The following is a 15,269-nucleotide window of genomic DNA, read 5'->3' on the forward strand; positions in this document are numbered from 1 at the left end:
GTAGCGCCCCCCCGTATGGCAAAATCAAATTTAATTAAGTAAATAAATAAAAAGTTATTGGTTCTATGCTGTAACATAATAACATCTCATTGGCACTCTGAACAAACAGTTTCATCGCTCCGTTTGGAGTTAAGCAAATCCACTTTTTTCCCCACAAGGCAGTTTTTTTTCATTTTCTTGTTAATTGGCCATACCTTTTGATAGAATACAGATATTCCAATGGAGTTTGCTTCATTGCATTCTGCATTAAATTACCTTTCCAATGATATATAACATGATGGTATTAATCATACATACCAAGATTTTCACAATTTTGGTCACTAGTGTCAAGCTCAGCTTGCTGCTACCCTAAAGCTTGATGCCCAGTGCAACTGCTACCCCCTGCATCCCCTTAGCTATGTCACTGTCTGGAAGTAGTATCTGGCCCATGGGCCTTATGTTTGACACCCCTTAATTGAATGCTACTTTAAACATGTAACTGGGGCAAGCATGCTTGTTTTTCATGCAGTAACAGGACGGGGACTGTAGTAGGGGGTGAGGTCGGATTTAACCCAGTGTCCCTGCCAGTTCCCCACTGTGTGGCTATTTAGCTCCAGAAGAAAATCTTCCGTGGGTCCCAATATGGATTGGGATGATGGTACGAGAAGAGGGATAAACCTTCTTCCCATGTCATTGTCCCAATCCAGTTGCCACTTACTGAATAAAACAAAGCACACTTACTCAGTGGTAGGCCCCAATCATGTGCTTTCAAGTAACATCTAGTTTCTCTCTCACACACATCTTCATTACTGGTAATTTAGAAAACACTATTTTAGACCATTACAGTTTAAGAATGATTTGTCCACTCTGGGGTTCTGCATACATCACTGTTCTCTGAGTATCACCTGCTTGGTAAAAGAAACGACTCAGGCAGAGAATCAACAAGTCATCTTTCCTGCAGGCAGGTAATTTTACTCTGTTTCTGCATTGGGAGTGACAGAATTATCCACTCAATGCAACCAATGCAGAAGGCACAGCAGAATTCTCTCTCTCTCGCTCTCTCTCTCTCACATACACACACACATAGAGTTGCATAGAGTGATCAACCAAAACTCCTGGAAAGCCAACAGGCAGGACAATGAACACAATAACTTTTCTACATGACTGACCTACGACAAGGAATATCTACAGGTACACTGCCTTAGAACATGGAGGTTCCACTTTGCTATGACGGTTCACAGCTTTTGATGGGCCTCCCCTCCTTCTCCTCCATGAGTTTATCTAATCTTTTAAGCTCATCTAGGGCACTGACCATAACCACATCATATGGCACTGAATACTGTAGGTTAACTATGGATATAACAAATCAACTTGGGGCACAGTCTAGAAAAGTGATGGTGAATCGATGACACACGTGTCAAAGGTGACACGCCATAGTGTTTTGGGTGACCAACACCCATCAACAGCTGAGTTTGTTTTACTTGTATTTCATTTTTCTAATTATTTGACATTTCTTTATAGAATACATAGCACCACACATGATTCAGTTTTTTTTTTTAAATAAACAAATATGTAAAGAAAGTTTCTCTTTTGTTGGGGGGGGGGGGAGACACACCGGCAAAGTCAAGATAGGTGTTTCTGAATTTTTTTACAAGATGAGCCCAAAAGGTTCACCATTTGGTTCACCACCAAAAGGTTCACTTTTTGTCTAGAAGGTGCTGTCAGTTTATGCAGGGCAACAGTGAGATTCAACAGCACTCTGTGTGCCCTAAGAACAGCTTCTAAGAACCACAAGCTTGAAAACCACTGCATCAGATGTTGCCTTCCCAATGGCACTAGATGTAGATGTAATTGCGGTAACACCCAGTGCTAAAACAAATTATATTTCCGAGCCTATGCTTTTGTTGAAAGGACTGTTTTGCTCCAGAAATCTGAACAATGCACATGTGCCCCGAGCAGTATTTGTTTTAGCATAGCTTGAAATGGGCTAGGCTGGATTCCTCATCAGATCCAAGAGGGAGAGTTAATGGCACATGAAGTATGTTTTCACAAAGCATGTAAGAAAGATCAGCTCCCAGCTGAGAGCTGGCTAGTTGCCCACTAGGGCAAGGAAAACACAGACAGTATGATTCCTAATAGATAGCTGGTATTTCCTGAGCAGTGATGGCCAGCATTTTGGCAAGAATGGCACCGGTGAAGCCCAGCATGAGAGATTAGACCTCTTAAGTCTGCAGGCAATAGCAAATTCAGGGCAGAGAAAACCTTAAGTGGTCTCCAAAAAACTTTAGATAGAAATCTCCAACTGAGTGACCGGGCCCCAAAACATTTTCACTGGATATGGCTTTAGAGGGGGGAGTGTTGAATTCTGAAAGGTCTAGGATGTGTGTAGCCCATTTTATTTGGATGTGTGTCATTATTAGGGACGTTTCCTAAATTCACCTCTGTTGGATTCTATCCCGGATTTCAACATGTTGTTTTCCAGACCTTTGGAATCCATTATTCTTCTGGTCGATTCTGAAATTTTTCTGGCTGGAGGATTTGGAAAAGAGTCACCTGATGCTTCTCTCTCTCTTCCAGGCTGTGCTGGGCAAGGAGTTACAGCGCTGGCCGTAAGAGAAGGGGAGAGTCAGGTGACTCTTCGCTCTCCGTTCCAGCTTGAACTGTGTGAAGATTTGTAGCACAAGCTGGAACGGAGGGAGAGTCGCCTAGTCCTCCATCTTTATTCACGAGCAAATCTGCTTTACTCATTAGTGAGTCTGGCATGGGTTACTTAAGAGAAGCTTGGAGGGCAGAGAAGACTAGCAACTGCACAGGGACAGCTTAGGAAAAGAAGGACAAATATTCCAAAATGCAGAGGGCAATTTCTGATTAATACTGGGAATGGCTGTGGATGATGATCCAGAGTGGGGGAAAAGACTCTCAGCACAAACTCTGATCTGCAGTCAGTAGCTGTGACAACAACACAAAGTGGTCGACCAAGTGTTTAAAATACTCGTGGTGCAAAGGCCACATGTGCACAATCTGTGCACAATCTTTACTGACGTTCCAGAATCCCAAATTCCCACTGGAATTTTGGGGGACCACAGTCCACTTCACCAGTCGTCAAAGAGAACGGAGGGTATCTGCTCACACCTAGCTATTCATCCTCATCGGTTCAGTGCATTTCAATGTACTGTGTGTGAAGCAGGCTGAAGACCATTGGCGTTCCCAGAGCAGGGCCACAATGCACTAGGTTTTCCAGGCAGCTGAATGCCCCTGTAAAGCAGCCCCTCTCCTTTGCCTTCAGAGCCAATGGTGGCTGTGAGTAAAGCAGAGAAAATACCTCTGTTTTGCTCTTACCTTCCCAAATGGCTCTGAAGACAAGAGGGGAGGGGTTGCTTTACATGGGCATTCAGACATATGAAGAACTTAGTGCTCTGCCCCCCCTCCGGGAATGCCACTGCTGAAGTCTTATCTCAGCACTCCTGATAGCAGCCAGTATTACTATCCCATGTTGAAGAGGGGGAGTGAGACAGAGGGAACAGCAGCCTGTGCAAGCAGAAGAGAGCTATATAAAGTATGGCTGAGCCAGGAGGTCCGAAGGAGAACTTTTAGCATGAATTTGGGCGGCTTTGGCGGTTTGAAATGGGGAACCACTTTACTGTAGCCTTCTGCTGCTGTTTCATAACATCACCAGCAGTGCTCTTCTGAAGAGCTGCTCTTTTTTAAGAACATAAGAACAGCCCCACTGGATCAGGCCATAGGCCCATCTAGTCCAGCTTCCTGTACCTCACAGCGGCCCACCAGATGCCCCAGGGAGCACACCAGATAACAAGAGACCTCATCCTGGTGCCCTCCCTTGCATCTGGCATTCTGACATAGCCCACCTCCAAAATCAGGAGGTTGCGCACACACATCATGGCTTGTACCCCATAATGGATTTTTCCTCCAGAAACTTGTCCACTTCCCTTTTAAAGGCATCCAGGCTTTTCCCCCTAGAAGCCCCACAGTAGGCCCTACAGCAATGGATTCCAAACCTTTTCAACTGGCAGCTCCCTTGACGTACTGGGCCACTGGCCGTGGCTCCCCATTAGGACTACAATCCTATAAATTACATAGAATGGTGGGTTTTTTGAGAGGATTCCACAGCTCCCCTGGCTGATTTCCCCAGGGAGCCACGCCTCACAGTTTGGGAACCGCCGGCCTACAGGATGAGGCAGTAGGGCCAGCCCATCTATGAGGCCAAATAGGCTTTCCCAGAGCTACAGGTCCAAATGTCTATGAACTGCAGTAAATCAGCAGGAGGCTCAAGTCTGAGGTCTTTCTGGAACCCAAGAAAGCTCTGAAATCAACCATCTCCCAATCAAGACACCTCTCCCTCTTAATGCATCTGGACATGTCAGCTGCGTCTGCTGCTCCAAAGCATCCTGGCTTTCTTGAGACCTGGTCAGAAATTGAGCTTGGCAGGTCAATTGTTTCCTTTCCTAGAGCATTAAGCAAGTGCAAGCTCATTGCAAAAGCCTCCCCACCCTCTCCTCCACTTGTCTGCTGCTGAGGTCACTTGGACGGGGGAAGCAGAGGGAGGGAGGGGGAAGAACGCGCCTTCAGTGGGCCAGCTCTTGGAGCACTGCCATTTTAAACAATTCCTCTTCTCCCTCCGGGACAAGTTTGTTCATAGCTTGTTTTCCACAGAGCTTCTGATGACGAAGGCCAGGCTTCTATTGCACTTGGAAGTCCTGCATTGATTTGGTGCTAGAAGGGCAGTGTTATTCTGCTAAAGAGAATGCAGGCCAGACTCCAGCCCTGCCACCAATGAAGGGGATCAGATAAGCCGAAAATGAACTTCTCCCCTGGGTGGAAAGCCATCAGACCCGGAGTCGTCATTGAGGTGGCATCGTGTTTATTATAGCATTTTAACCATTCCCTCCCCCCTGCCACCCCCACATCCCCTGGCCCTGCAGAAAAGTTCTCCCTTTAGATATACCACACAGAAGCTGGATATTATTGTGATCTGAATAGTACCGCCACCGAGTGATACTGTACAACAAGGTAACCTAAGGAAAAAAATGGGTCTTTGGAAGAATTTTAAACTTTAGATTGGAAAAAGCAAAGGGAACAAGACCTTGCAAGTCTGACTGTTTGATGGCTATTATTGAGGAGCAGTGAGGGGCTTCAACCAGAAATGTTCTTTATGACTGGGATGTTTTTCTGATAGTTGGTAATCTCTCTCCAGCCTTTGGAATGCAATATACTGTACATCAGTCTGCAAAGGTCAGAGCTGAAGGGAGGGACAGAGAAACAGCTCAGAGGCACTTGTGCAGATTGAATCCAGGAAGGATACCAGAGAGAGAGAGAGAGAGAGAGAGAGAGAGAGAGAGAGAGAGAGAGATTTTGGAACAGTGAGTTGGAGGAAGATGACCCACGTTAGGCTGTTGGGGTGCTCTTTGTGAATCAAATGCAAGGCTAGAAGTTATGCTGTCTGCTTTTAGTAGTGTACTTCTTTCACTTTATTTATTGATTAACTTCAGACAAAACAAGGAGAGCTGGTTCAGCTGAAATGGTGGGTCGTATATAGATTTATATTAAAATATCAGCCTGACAGTTTACAATATAAATTGGCCTGTTGTTCACATGACCCTGAGAATGGTAGGACACAGCTGACTTCAGATCACTAACAACCAGCTGATCTAATGATTGGGCTGAGGTCTTTGGATCTGGAACTCAAGTTTGCCTCCAATGAACAGAGCCTACTAAGCATGTTATTATCTATGGATCAGAAGAGAGGTGTTGCACATTTTACAATTGCTGAATTAAAGCAATTCAGAAAGCGGACTTGAATGGTTTTTGTGATATATTTTTGTGAGGGCAGGAGGTCTGGTCTAGAGGGTAGAGCCTCCGTCTGCCTGAAGATAACATCCACAAGGTCGCCAGTTCGAGGCCACCGGCACCGTGTGACCTTGGAGCAGCTGACAAGCTGAAGCCGAGCAATTCCATCTGCTCTGAGCGTGGGAGGATGGAGGCCAGAATGTAAAGCCAGATTGGAATGAAACACCTTGAATGTAGTAGTTCTTGAAAGAAAGAACCTTCTTTGAAATTGTAAAAATCCCTATTTAATAGGGATTTAGATAAAGCCTGCCTATGTAAACCGCCTTGAATAAAGTCTTGAATAAAGACCAAGAAAGGCGGTATATAAATACCTGTTGTTGTTGTTGTTGTTGTTGTTGTTATTGTTATTGTGGGATAAACAAGACTGTAAGAAATGGCTAATGTTTACCTCTTCTTCATTCTCTGGTATGAAGTCTTCTGAATAAATCTACCAAGTTTACCTGTACCACCTAAAGCCTCTATTTCCCCCTCTCTGTGACAATGACCTTTCATAAGGAGGAACCCTACAGCTGTATATCAAGGCACGCTTACACATTACAACAAATGCATAAGTTGGCCCATGCATGATTTCTGGTTAATCAGCCCATGGAAGTGTTCATGAAATGAGAGGGAATTGTATTGGGGATTTGGGGGACTTTATAAGTTTACTCCTCTATGGTTTCAACCCCAATTACATGCCCCCTTGAATACTATTTACTTGAGGGGAGGAGTATCCACTTGTAATTTTTGGTAACATAGCACACGGGAGCACATGTAATCAGCATCAGACTCATGGTGGGGGCAACATCCTAAAGCCCTCCTACCTTTTTCACTGTAGCTTCATCCCATTTCACATCCTCCAGCCCTGCTTGCTATTTAGTCAAAAAAATTGGAAACAAACAAGCCAACTTATGAATTTGCCATAATGAAGTTTCGCCACTAGAGGACATTAAATCTGAAGACTGTACCCATCCCCGTTTTGCCATGGTCCACTTGGGGGTCCATAAAAACCATAAGAACCATGGCATAAAAAACATGGCTGTACCTGCATTCTCTTCTGACTGGTTGAAGCCACAGATCTGACAAATGCAGCGAACCCACTTGTTCATGTCATCCTCTGTTTCGGCCACGAGGTAGAAGGTCCGTTCACTGGTCTTGATATCGAAGACGTAACTGTCCTGCAGCTCCTTCTTGTTGAAGGTTAAGCCAGCATCCACCTGCTCACAGAAGTTAAGGTTGATCACACGGAGCGGCTTCTTGGAATGGTCATTCTTGTAATACTCCAGCACGTCCGGGTCGCCACTCATGCGGCCGCTGCGCAGGATAAACCATCGCTTCTTCCATGCCTGAAAGCAAAAGAGGAAGGTGTCTGAACTCTCAGAAGCAAGGAATGGCTATGACCAATTTTCAGTGCCCAGTTCAAAGAAACAACAAGCCAAAAGGCAGCAACACAAAACAGAAACCAATGGAAATTCAACAAGCTCAGGAGATAAATTTATGCATCTGATAAACAGCTCAACAAGCACTGACTATAAATCTCAATGCATGTTGAGCAATTAGCCCTTCCTCAGGGGCCTTATGAAGCTGCCTTCTAACAAGTAAGACCATGTTTAGACCATCTAAGCTCAGGACTGCCTACACTGACTGGACAGCTTCTCTCCAAGATTCCTCAGGGTTTTTCCCCCCCAGACATGTAGATGCCAGGGAACTGGACCTTAGACCTTTTGTGCGCCAAGCACATGCTCCCTCGTGTGCTTTGTACATAGAAAATTGAAGGTTCAGTCAAAGCCACTGAGTCGAATTTCACCAGACGTACAAAGTTTCTTTTGGGCCCCGTCCCTTCTCCTTTCAAATGTGAATTTTGCTCCTGGGCCCCCTCTTTGATCCCAGGCCCAAGTATGATGTACCTGACGCACACCCCCATCTCAAAGGTCCTTGGTTAGTCCCCCAAACAAATGAATAATTCATATATGCATCCATTTCCTAGACCATTTGTTCCAAAAGGAGCCACTACACTTCTTATTGGGCAGGAGGTCTGGTCTAGAGCGTAGAGCCTCCATTTGCCTGAAGATTAACATCCACAAGGTCGCCAGTTCGAGGCCACCGGCACCGTGCGACCTTGAAGCAGCTGGCAAGCTGCAGCTGAGCTGTTCCATCTGCTCTGAGCGTGGGAGGATGGAGGCCAGAATGTGAAACCAGATCTGAGTGTAACACCTTGAATGTAGTGGTTCTTGAAAGAAAGAACCTTCTTTCAATTTGTAAAAATCCCTGCGTGGATTTAATAAGCCTGCCTATGTAAACCGCCTTGAATAAAGTCTTGAATAAAGACCAAGAAAGGCGGTATATAAATACTGTATATTATTATTATTATTCCTATGGAGCAGTCAACAGGCAAGAAATTGATCACTTCCTGAGAACCAGCCTGAGGTATGCTTTGCAGCTGCCTGTGGAAACCTGGAAAGCGCAATAGCTGCTCAGTCAGATTGACAACTGCACCATGAAGGGAAACATTTGGTGAGATAGAAGATTCTATGAGTTCTCTCACAGAATAACACTTGTGGGGCTTATGGTTTGCCTATGTAAAGCGCCTTGAGGCTACGAGACTCTACAAGTAATGTGGCACATAGACAGATAGCCAGGGAGACAGACCAGGGACAGACTGCACTTGCTCCCGGTGTGGAAGGGATTGTCACTCCCGAATTGGCCTTTTCAACCACACTAGATGCTGTGCCAGAACCACCTTTCAGAGCACGATACCATAGTCTTTCGAGACTGAAGGTTGCCAACAGACAGACAGACAGACAGACAGACAGACAGACAGACAGATAGATAGATAGATAGATAGATAGATAGATAGATAGATAGATAGATAGATAGATAGATAGATAGATAGATAGATAGATAGATAGATAGATAGATATCCTTTTTGGAGCAAGTCATCAAAGATGTAACAACAGATACGAATTATTCGCTTTTGGTCACCTGGGGAAGAGCTAGTTGCTTGAAATGCATTGGGATTTATGCTGCTTTGGTTAATACATTTGTGTCCTGAACCCAGGGCCTCTGAGAGGAATTTTGTCAGGGGGTACAAAGTTTCTTTTGGGCCCCTTCCCAAAGAGGGAGAGGGTGAAATAGAGTGGGGGTGGCAATGGGAGTGGGCAGAAAGGGGACAAAACAGGCAGGGGGAAAGTGGCAACAGCTGGAATAATCTTTGGAGACTACGTCTACCAGTCTTTCCAATGCAGAGCTCAGGTCTACCTGCCTGCCTAGCGCTGGCAGCTAGATGCAGTAATACAGAAAACCAAACACACTCCCAAGTCTCTCTAAAATCTTTCAAAGATAGAAAATAATTGCAGGAGATTAGTATCATTGTATTCAGGCTCACACTAGAATAGAGAGTGTCATATGTACACCAAAACCAACTTCTGTAGCAGCTGCAGTTCCACAGCTATGTTGCTGAGTTCCTCTACACTCCTTCATGGTAAGCAGATCCACAAGCCAAAGAGCTACTGTAAGAGGTCATTTTCCTCCCAGATGTGACACTGTTACGGAATGTATGCAGTAGTTGCTGCCATGTGCCCATGGTAATGGCCCCAGCATTCTGCATGGGCAGTGAGACTGGGTGAGACTGAAAAATGTCAGATCCCAGGAACTTTCTGGGCCCCCTCCTTTGGCTCCTGGGCCCCCTTTCTGACCCTGGGCCCAGGTACAAATTACCCCCTTTACCCCCCTCTCCGAGGCCCTGCCTGAACCTGTTAGGTTTCTGCTAGTTCAGGGTTGGACTGCCAATCTGGCAAAATAAGAGGTGTCATTAAGAGTCCCAGAGTAGAAGACAGACAGTTCTGAGCCATGGGGCACAACCCATCAAGTCAATCTTCTGTGCAGGGTTCACTGAAATGAACAGAAACTGCACAAGAAAGAGTGTGGGAGAGGCTGCATGTTGCATTTTCTGCCTCAGGTAGCAAAATTTCTTGGACAGGCCTTGCACCATCTGAAAGCAACCTTGAATGGGCAATGAACGCAGACGAACTGTGATTTATGAACATTGTCAGCAAGCTCTGCACCAAGGTGACAAAGGGCTGAGCAAGAGGGTTTTGCTTAGTGTATGATCTAAGGAAGCATTTATTTAGGCCATTTGCATCCCAGGCGCTCTTCAAGTACAGTCCGCCCTTTTTATCCATGGGGGGTCCGTTCCAGGTTCCCCAGCAGATACATGAATCTGCAGCAACTTCCAGAAGTGAACTGGAAAGTGGCTTTCCCCCAGTACCCACGGCATCCACATTGAGTCAAATCCGCTGATTCTGGATCCATGGATACTGGAGGTACACTGTTGTTCAGGGCAGAATACACTACAGTTTGTGCTGCTTCTCATCTGAAAAAAATATTTGGTACCAAGGAACCTCTTGTGAGAGCCCTAGCTTGAAAAGCTGGTTAAACACTGTAAAAAAAAACAACACAAAACCCAGCCAGCAACAATTAAGTGTGAATCCTGCAGAAGGGTGCCAAGGCATGCAACACACTGAAGCACCCTCTGATCTGACTTTAGGCTACAGTCTGCAAATGCAGCCACAGGAAGTGGTGGATCTGACTTCCAAATGCTTCCCAACAAAAAAAACGCAACATGAACAATTCTGCATATATAGTCTCTGACAAATAGAAAATTAGCACATCAGGGAGTAGGGCTGGGCTGCAGTGGTCTCCAACCTTTGGCCAGAGGGCCCCATCAAATATCTGGCGTGGTGCTGAGGGACGGAAAAAAAATTTAAATATTAAATTTAAATAAATAAATTAGAGATGGAACTTAGATGAGAGAATAAATGAACGAATGGGCTCATTCATTCAACCTCTCTGGCCCTCAGAACACCCTCCAGACACAACCAGAGTACAGCTCTGCTCAATGGTTGGCAACCTTCAATCTCGAAAGACTGTGGTATAAGCCTACAGCACCCGGTATTCCCAAGCGGTCTCCCATCCAAGTACTAACCAGGCCTGACCCTGCTTAGCTTCCAAGATCATGGTATAAGCCTACAGCACCCGGTATTCCCAGGCGGTCTCCCATCCAAGTACTAACCAGGCCTGGCCCTGCTTAGCTTCCGAGATCGTGGTATAAGCCTACAGCACCCGGTATTCCCAGGAGGTCTCCCATCCAAGTACTAACCAGGCCTGACCCTGCTTAGCTTCCAAGATCATGGTATAAGCCTACAGCACCCGGTATTCCCAGGAGGTCTCCCATCCAAGTACTAACCAGGCCTGACCCTGCTTAGCTTCCAAGATCATGGTATAAGCCTACAGCACCCGGTATTCCCAGGAGGTCTCCCATCCAAGTACTAACCAGGCCTGACCCTGCTTAGCTTCCAAGATCATGGTATAAGCCTACAGCACCCGGTATTCCCAGGCGGTCTCCCATCCAAGTACTAACCAGGCCTGGCCCTGCTTAGCTTCCGAGATCAGACAAGATCAGGCATGTGCAGGGCCTATGTACAGTTGAATGGGCCAGAGACTTTCAGGGGACAAGAGGCTGGCTGCGGGCCGGATAGAGGCTTGTCATGGGCCACATCTGGTCCCTGGGCCGGGGTTTGGAGACCCCTGGGCTAGAACATTCCTTCCTGATGTTCTTTGCTTGCACGGAAGAGTTTGTGTATGGGAGCTAGGAGGTAGCATTACGGATTGGCAAGGTCAGGCACAGACCCAAGGATCCTCCTGACCAGGTTGACATCTGAACCCTGAGTACAGGTGGCAGTGCATACAATGGCAATACCTACAGTGGTGGGAGGTGCCAAAAAACCCACTGCGGGGCTTTGCCCCAAGGCTCTCAGTATGCTGGCACTGGTATCTGGGGGGTGGGGGTGGGGTGGAAGCATTCAAAAATAGTTCATTCTGAAGTGCTATAGCCTATTTTACCATAACAGGATTCTCCCCCTTCTTTGCACTGAATGAGGAGATGAGGCTCTCCAAGCCCAAATCAGCAAAGCAATTCTTCCATCCCCCCAGTTTTGCAAGCAAGCCTGCCGAGCTTAGCTCCGTGCATTTTAATTATTCATTTATATAGCACATAGGGTCAGACACCCATGTAGCACTTTGCAAAAAGGAGAGAACACGTCCCTACCCTGGAGCCTTAGAAAATTTTGCAGGAGGGGGAAAGAATTTTTGCAGGAGAGGGAAAGAATGAGGAAAGGCTACGGCGTTTGGGCCTCTTCAGCCTAGAAAAGAGGCGCCTGAGGGGGGACATGATTGAGACATACAAAATTATGCAAGGGATGGACAGAGTGGATAGAGAGATGCTCTTTACACGCTCACATAACACCAGAACCAGGGGACATCCACTAAAATTGAGTGTTGAGAGAGTTAGAACAGACAAAAGAAAATATTTCTTTACTCAGTGTGTGGTTGGTCTGTGGAACTCCTTGCCACAGGATATGGTGATGGCATCTGGCCTAGATGCCTTTAAAAGGGGATTGGACACATTTCTGGGGGAAATTTGTTCACAGGTTACAAGCCATGAGGGGTATGTGCAGCCTCCTGATTTTAAAGTAGGCTACCTCAGAATGCCAGATGCAAGGGAGGCCCCAGGATGCAGGTCTCTTGTTATCTGGTGTGCTCCTTGGGGCATTTGGTGGGTCGCTGTGAGATACAGGAAGCTGGACTAGATGGGCCTATGGCCTGATCCAGTGGGGCTGTTCTTATGTTCTTAACTACAATTCCCAGGAAGCCTTGCAGGTCTCTTGTTATCTGGTGTGCTCCCTGGGGCATTTGGTGGGCTGCTGTGAGATACAGGAAGCTGGACTAGATGGGCCTATGGCCTGATCCAGTGGGGCTGTTCTTATGTTCTTAAACTACAATTCCCAGGAGGCCTTGCAGGTCTCTTGTTATCTGGTGTGCTCCCTGGGGCATTTGGTGGGCCGCTGTGAGATACAGGAAGCTGGACTAGATGGGCCTATGGCCTGATCCAGTGGGGCTGTTCTTATGTTCTTAACTACAATTCCCAGGAAGCCTTGCAGGTCTCTTGTTATCTGGTGTGCTCCCTGGGGCATTTGGTGGGCCGCTGTGAGATACAGGAAGCTGGACTAGATGGGCCTATGGCCTGATCCAGTGGGGCTGTTCTTATGTTCTTAACTACAATTCCCAGGAAGCCTTGCAGGTCTCTTGTTATCTGGTGTGCTCCCTGGGGCATTTGGTGGGCCGCTGTGAGATACAGGAAGCTGGACTAGATGGGCCTATGGCCTGATCCAGTGGGGCTGTTCTTATGTTCCTATGTTAATATGTGATCTTTGCAGTTACATGTACAGTACATAGGCTTTGTTAGAGTGGGACACGGGGACTGGCACTCAAAGTGTCCTTGCAAGACCTTCGTGTCTTTTCTGGTGGTGGACGTATTTGCCATTAGCCTTCCCACTCCTGCTCATAGCAGACAAGTCTCTCCAGCCTCTTGCAGGGTGAACATTCTGCAGTTCTTAATAATAAATAATAACAACTGCACCTTCCTCTCCGGAGCAAGCATCTATTTTGTATGTAGGAAAGAGCAAGCTGAGTGACGCTCCCTTAAAGGCCTATTTCTCAGATCACACATCTCTCTCTGCCAAAAAGCTGATGTACTTGCAGAATACATATTGGCCCGGCTGCCAGAGATAGACAGCGGAGATTGGAGCTCGCTTTCTAAAAGCATGACACAGGACTGGCCTTTAATCATTGCTTGTCAAAGGAAGGCCGATGTGAACCTGCAGCCCTTGAAACAGCCATCCCAGCTGGAGCTGCGCATTTTGGTCTGCTGCCTCTCTCTGTGCTTCACATCCATGTCCTAGAGCAGGCTTCGTTTGCTGGGGCTAATGCAATAAGGAGAAATACAAACCATATGTTTTTACCCCAGCCTTGTCTTGGGGTTGGATTTATTTAAAGAAAAAGGTTTTATTTATTTTGCGCTTTGTTTTCCCCGGTATTCGTGTGCCATTTTTCAACCACAGCGGCCCTCAAAGTCGTTCACAACAACAATTAAAAATAATAATAGATTAAAGCAGCCATTTATTTACAACTGCAATCAGCAAACGGTAGATAAAGTCATGGCGCAGTGTCAGTGCATCACAATTGCTGTGGAACATAGACAGAAAAGGCACAAGGAGCCAGTCTTTACTCCTTTCTTAAATAGAGCGTGACAACCTGACTTCAAGAGGGAAAGAGTTCCAGGAGTTACGAACTGCCACCACAAAATGTGCATTCCTAAGATCAGCTCTGGGGCACCAGACCAGTCCAGCATCCTGTTTTCAGTACTGTTTATCCAGACACCTTCAGGTACCCCAAAAGCATGTCAGGAAGTTTGCAGCCCTCTCTAGTTGTAGATGCCAAGGAAATGACATTCCCTGCAGAATCAGTGGTGTAGCTACAGGGGTTGCAAAGCACTAAGTTCTGCAGATAGCCTCACCAAGGCATGCAAGCAGCCCCTTGCCCTCTCCTTTGGAGCATTCACCTCCATTTAACTCCCACTGCCTGGAATGGCTCAGAAGGGGAGGGGCCACTTGCACGCTATGGTTAAGTTCCCTGCAAGACTTAGGGCTCTGCACCCCTTCCGGCTTTGACACTGCGCAGAATGAACCGTAACTAAAGCTTTCATCAGCTTTCAAACTAAAGTTTGTGAGGTGCACTTGATGCACCTCACAAACAAGACCCATCAGGAAAGAACCCAACTTGTTATTGGTGGCAACCTTCAGTCTCAAAAGACTCTGGTATCGCGCTCTGAAAGGTGGTTCTGGCACAGCGTCTAGTGTGGCTGAAAAGGCCGATTTGGGAGTGACAATCCCTTCCACACTGGGAGCAACTCAATGAGATCTCCCACCATCGGAAGCAGCCCCTGGCGTCACGCTCTACGCCAATCGAATGAAGACTTATAAACAGTAAACTGCTGCTTCCCGTGTTGTTCCGACGCCATATGGCGAAGTTGGAGTGTCCTCTCCAGTGCGAGAAGCCTGGGTAAAGAAGGTCTGGAGGATCGGCTGTTACCCATGCAGCAAATGCCCCCTCTTCACGTCACTGGAATGGTCCAATGGAAAGGCAGAAGCCTATACGGTTGGTTCCAGTGGCGTCGCAGAAGTTGCCAGAACGTGACTGTGTTCAGCCATGAACTGCCTCAGGGACTCCGGCTCCGGATTTTGCCTCGAGGTTGACTCCTGAAGCCTTTTCCATAACTGGATGTAGCCACACGGCAGTGGAGGTTTGAGGTCAGAGTTTCCTTCTCTTAGATGAGCTGCCTTCCCAGGTTGACGAGCCTCATCTACCCGGTAGAACCCAACTACAACTCACATTAGGCAGAAGGGAGCTAAAAAGCACCTTCCTAATCTCTTCTCCCAAGTGGCTGAACTATGCAAACAAGGGGAGAGTTTAGCAGAGCACCTACTGCTCGTCCAGTGGGGAAGAGGGGTTTCTAGAGCCCTTTGCTTGTTTCCTGATCTGTGCAGGAG

At 46.8% G+C, this 15,269-nt stretch overlaps 1 protein-coding gene across 3 annotated transcripts in view; it reads right to left on the reverse strand.

The window, feature by feature from the left end:
- The window catches only part of GAB2 (GRB2 associated binding protein 2), a 154,623-nt gene that overhangs the window by 65,795 nt on the left and 73,559 nt on the right, over nucleotides 1–15,269 (reverse strand). For all 3 annotated transcript variants that reach the window (XM_066620563.1, XM_066620564.1, XM_066620565.1), the window contains one exon: nucleotides 6,869–7,169. In XM_066620563.1, the coding sequence (XP_066476660.1) occupies nucleotides 6,869–7,169 (301 nt within the window). The remainder of the gene's footprint in view (nucleotides 1–6,868; nucleotides 7,170–15,269) is intronic.

The sequence above is a fragment of the Tiliqua scincoides genome, chromosome 3 (genome assembly GCF_035046505.1).
Source record: "Tiliqua scincoides isolate rTilSci1 chromosome 3, rTilSci1.hap2, whole genome shotgun sequence".
Classification (NCBI taxonomy): Eukaryota; Metazoa; Chordata; class Lepidosauria; order Squamata; family Scincidae; genus Tiliqua; species Tiliqua scincoides.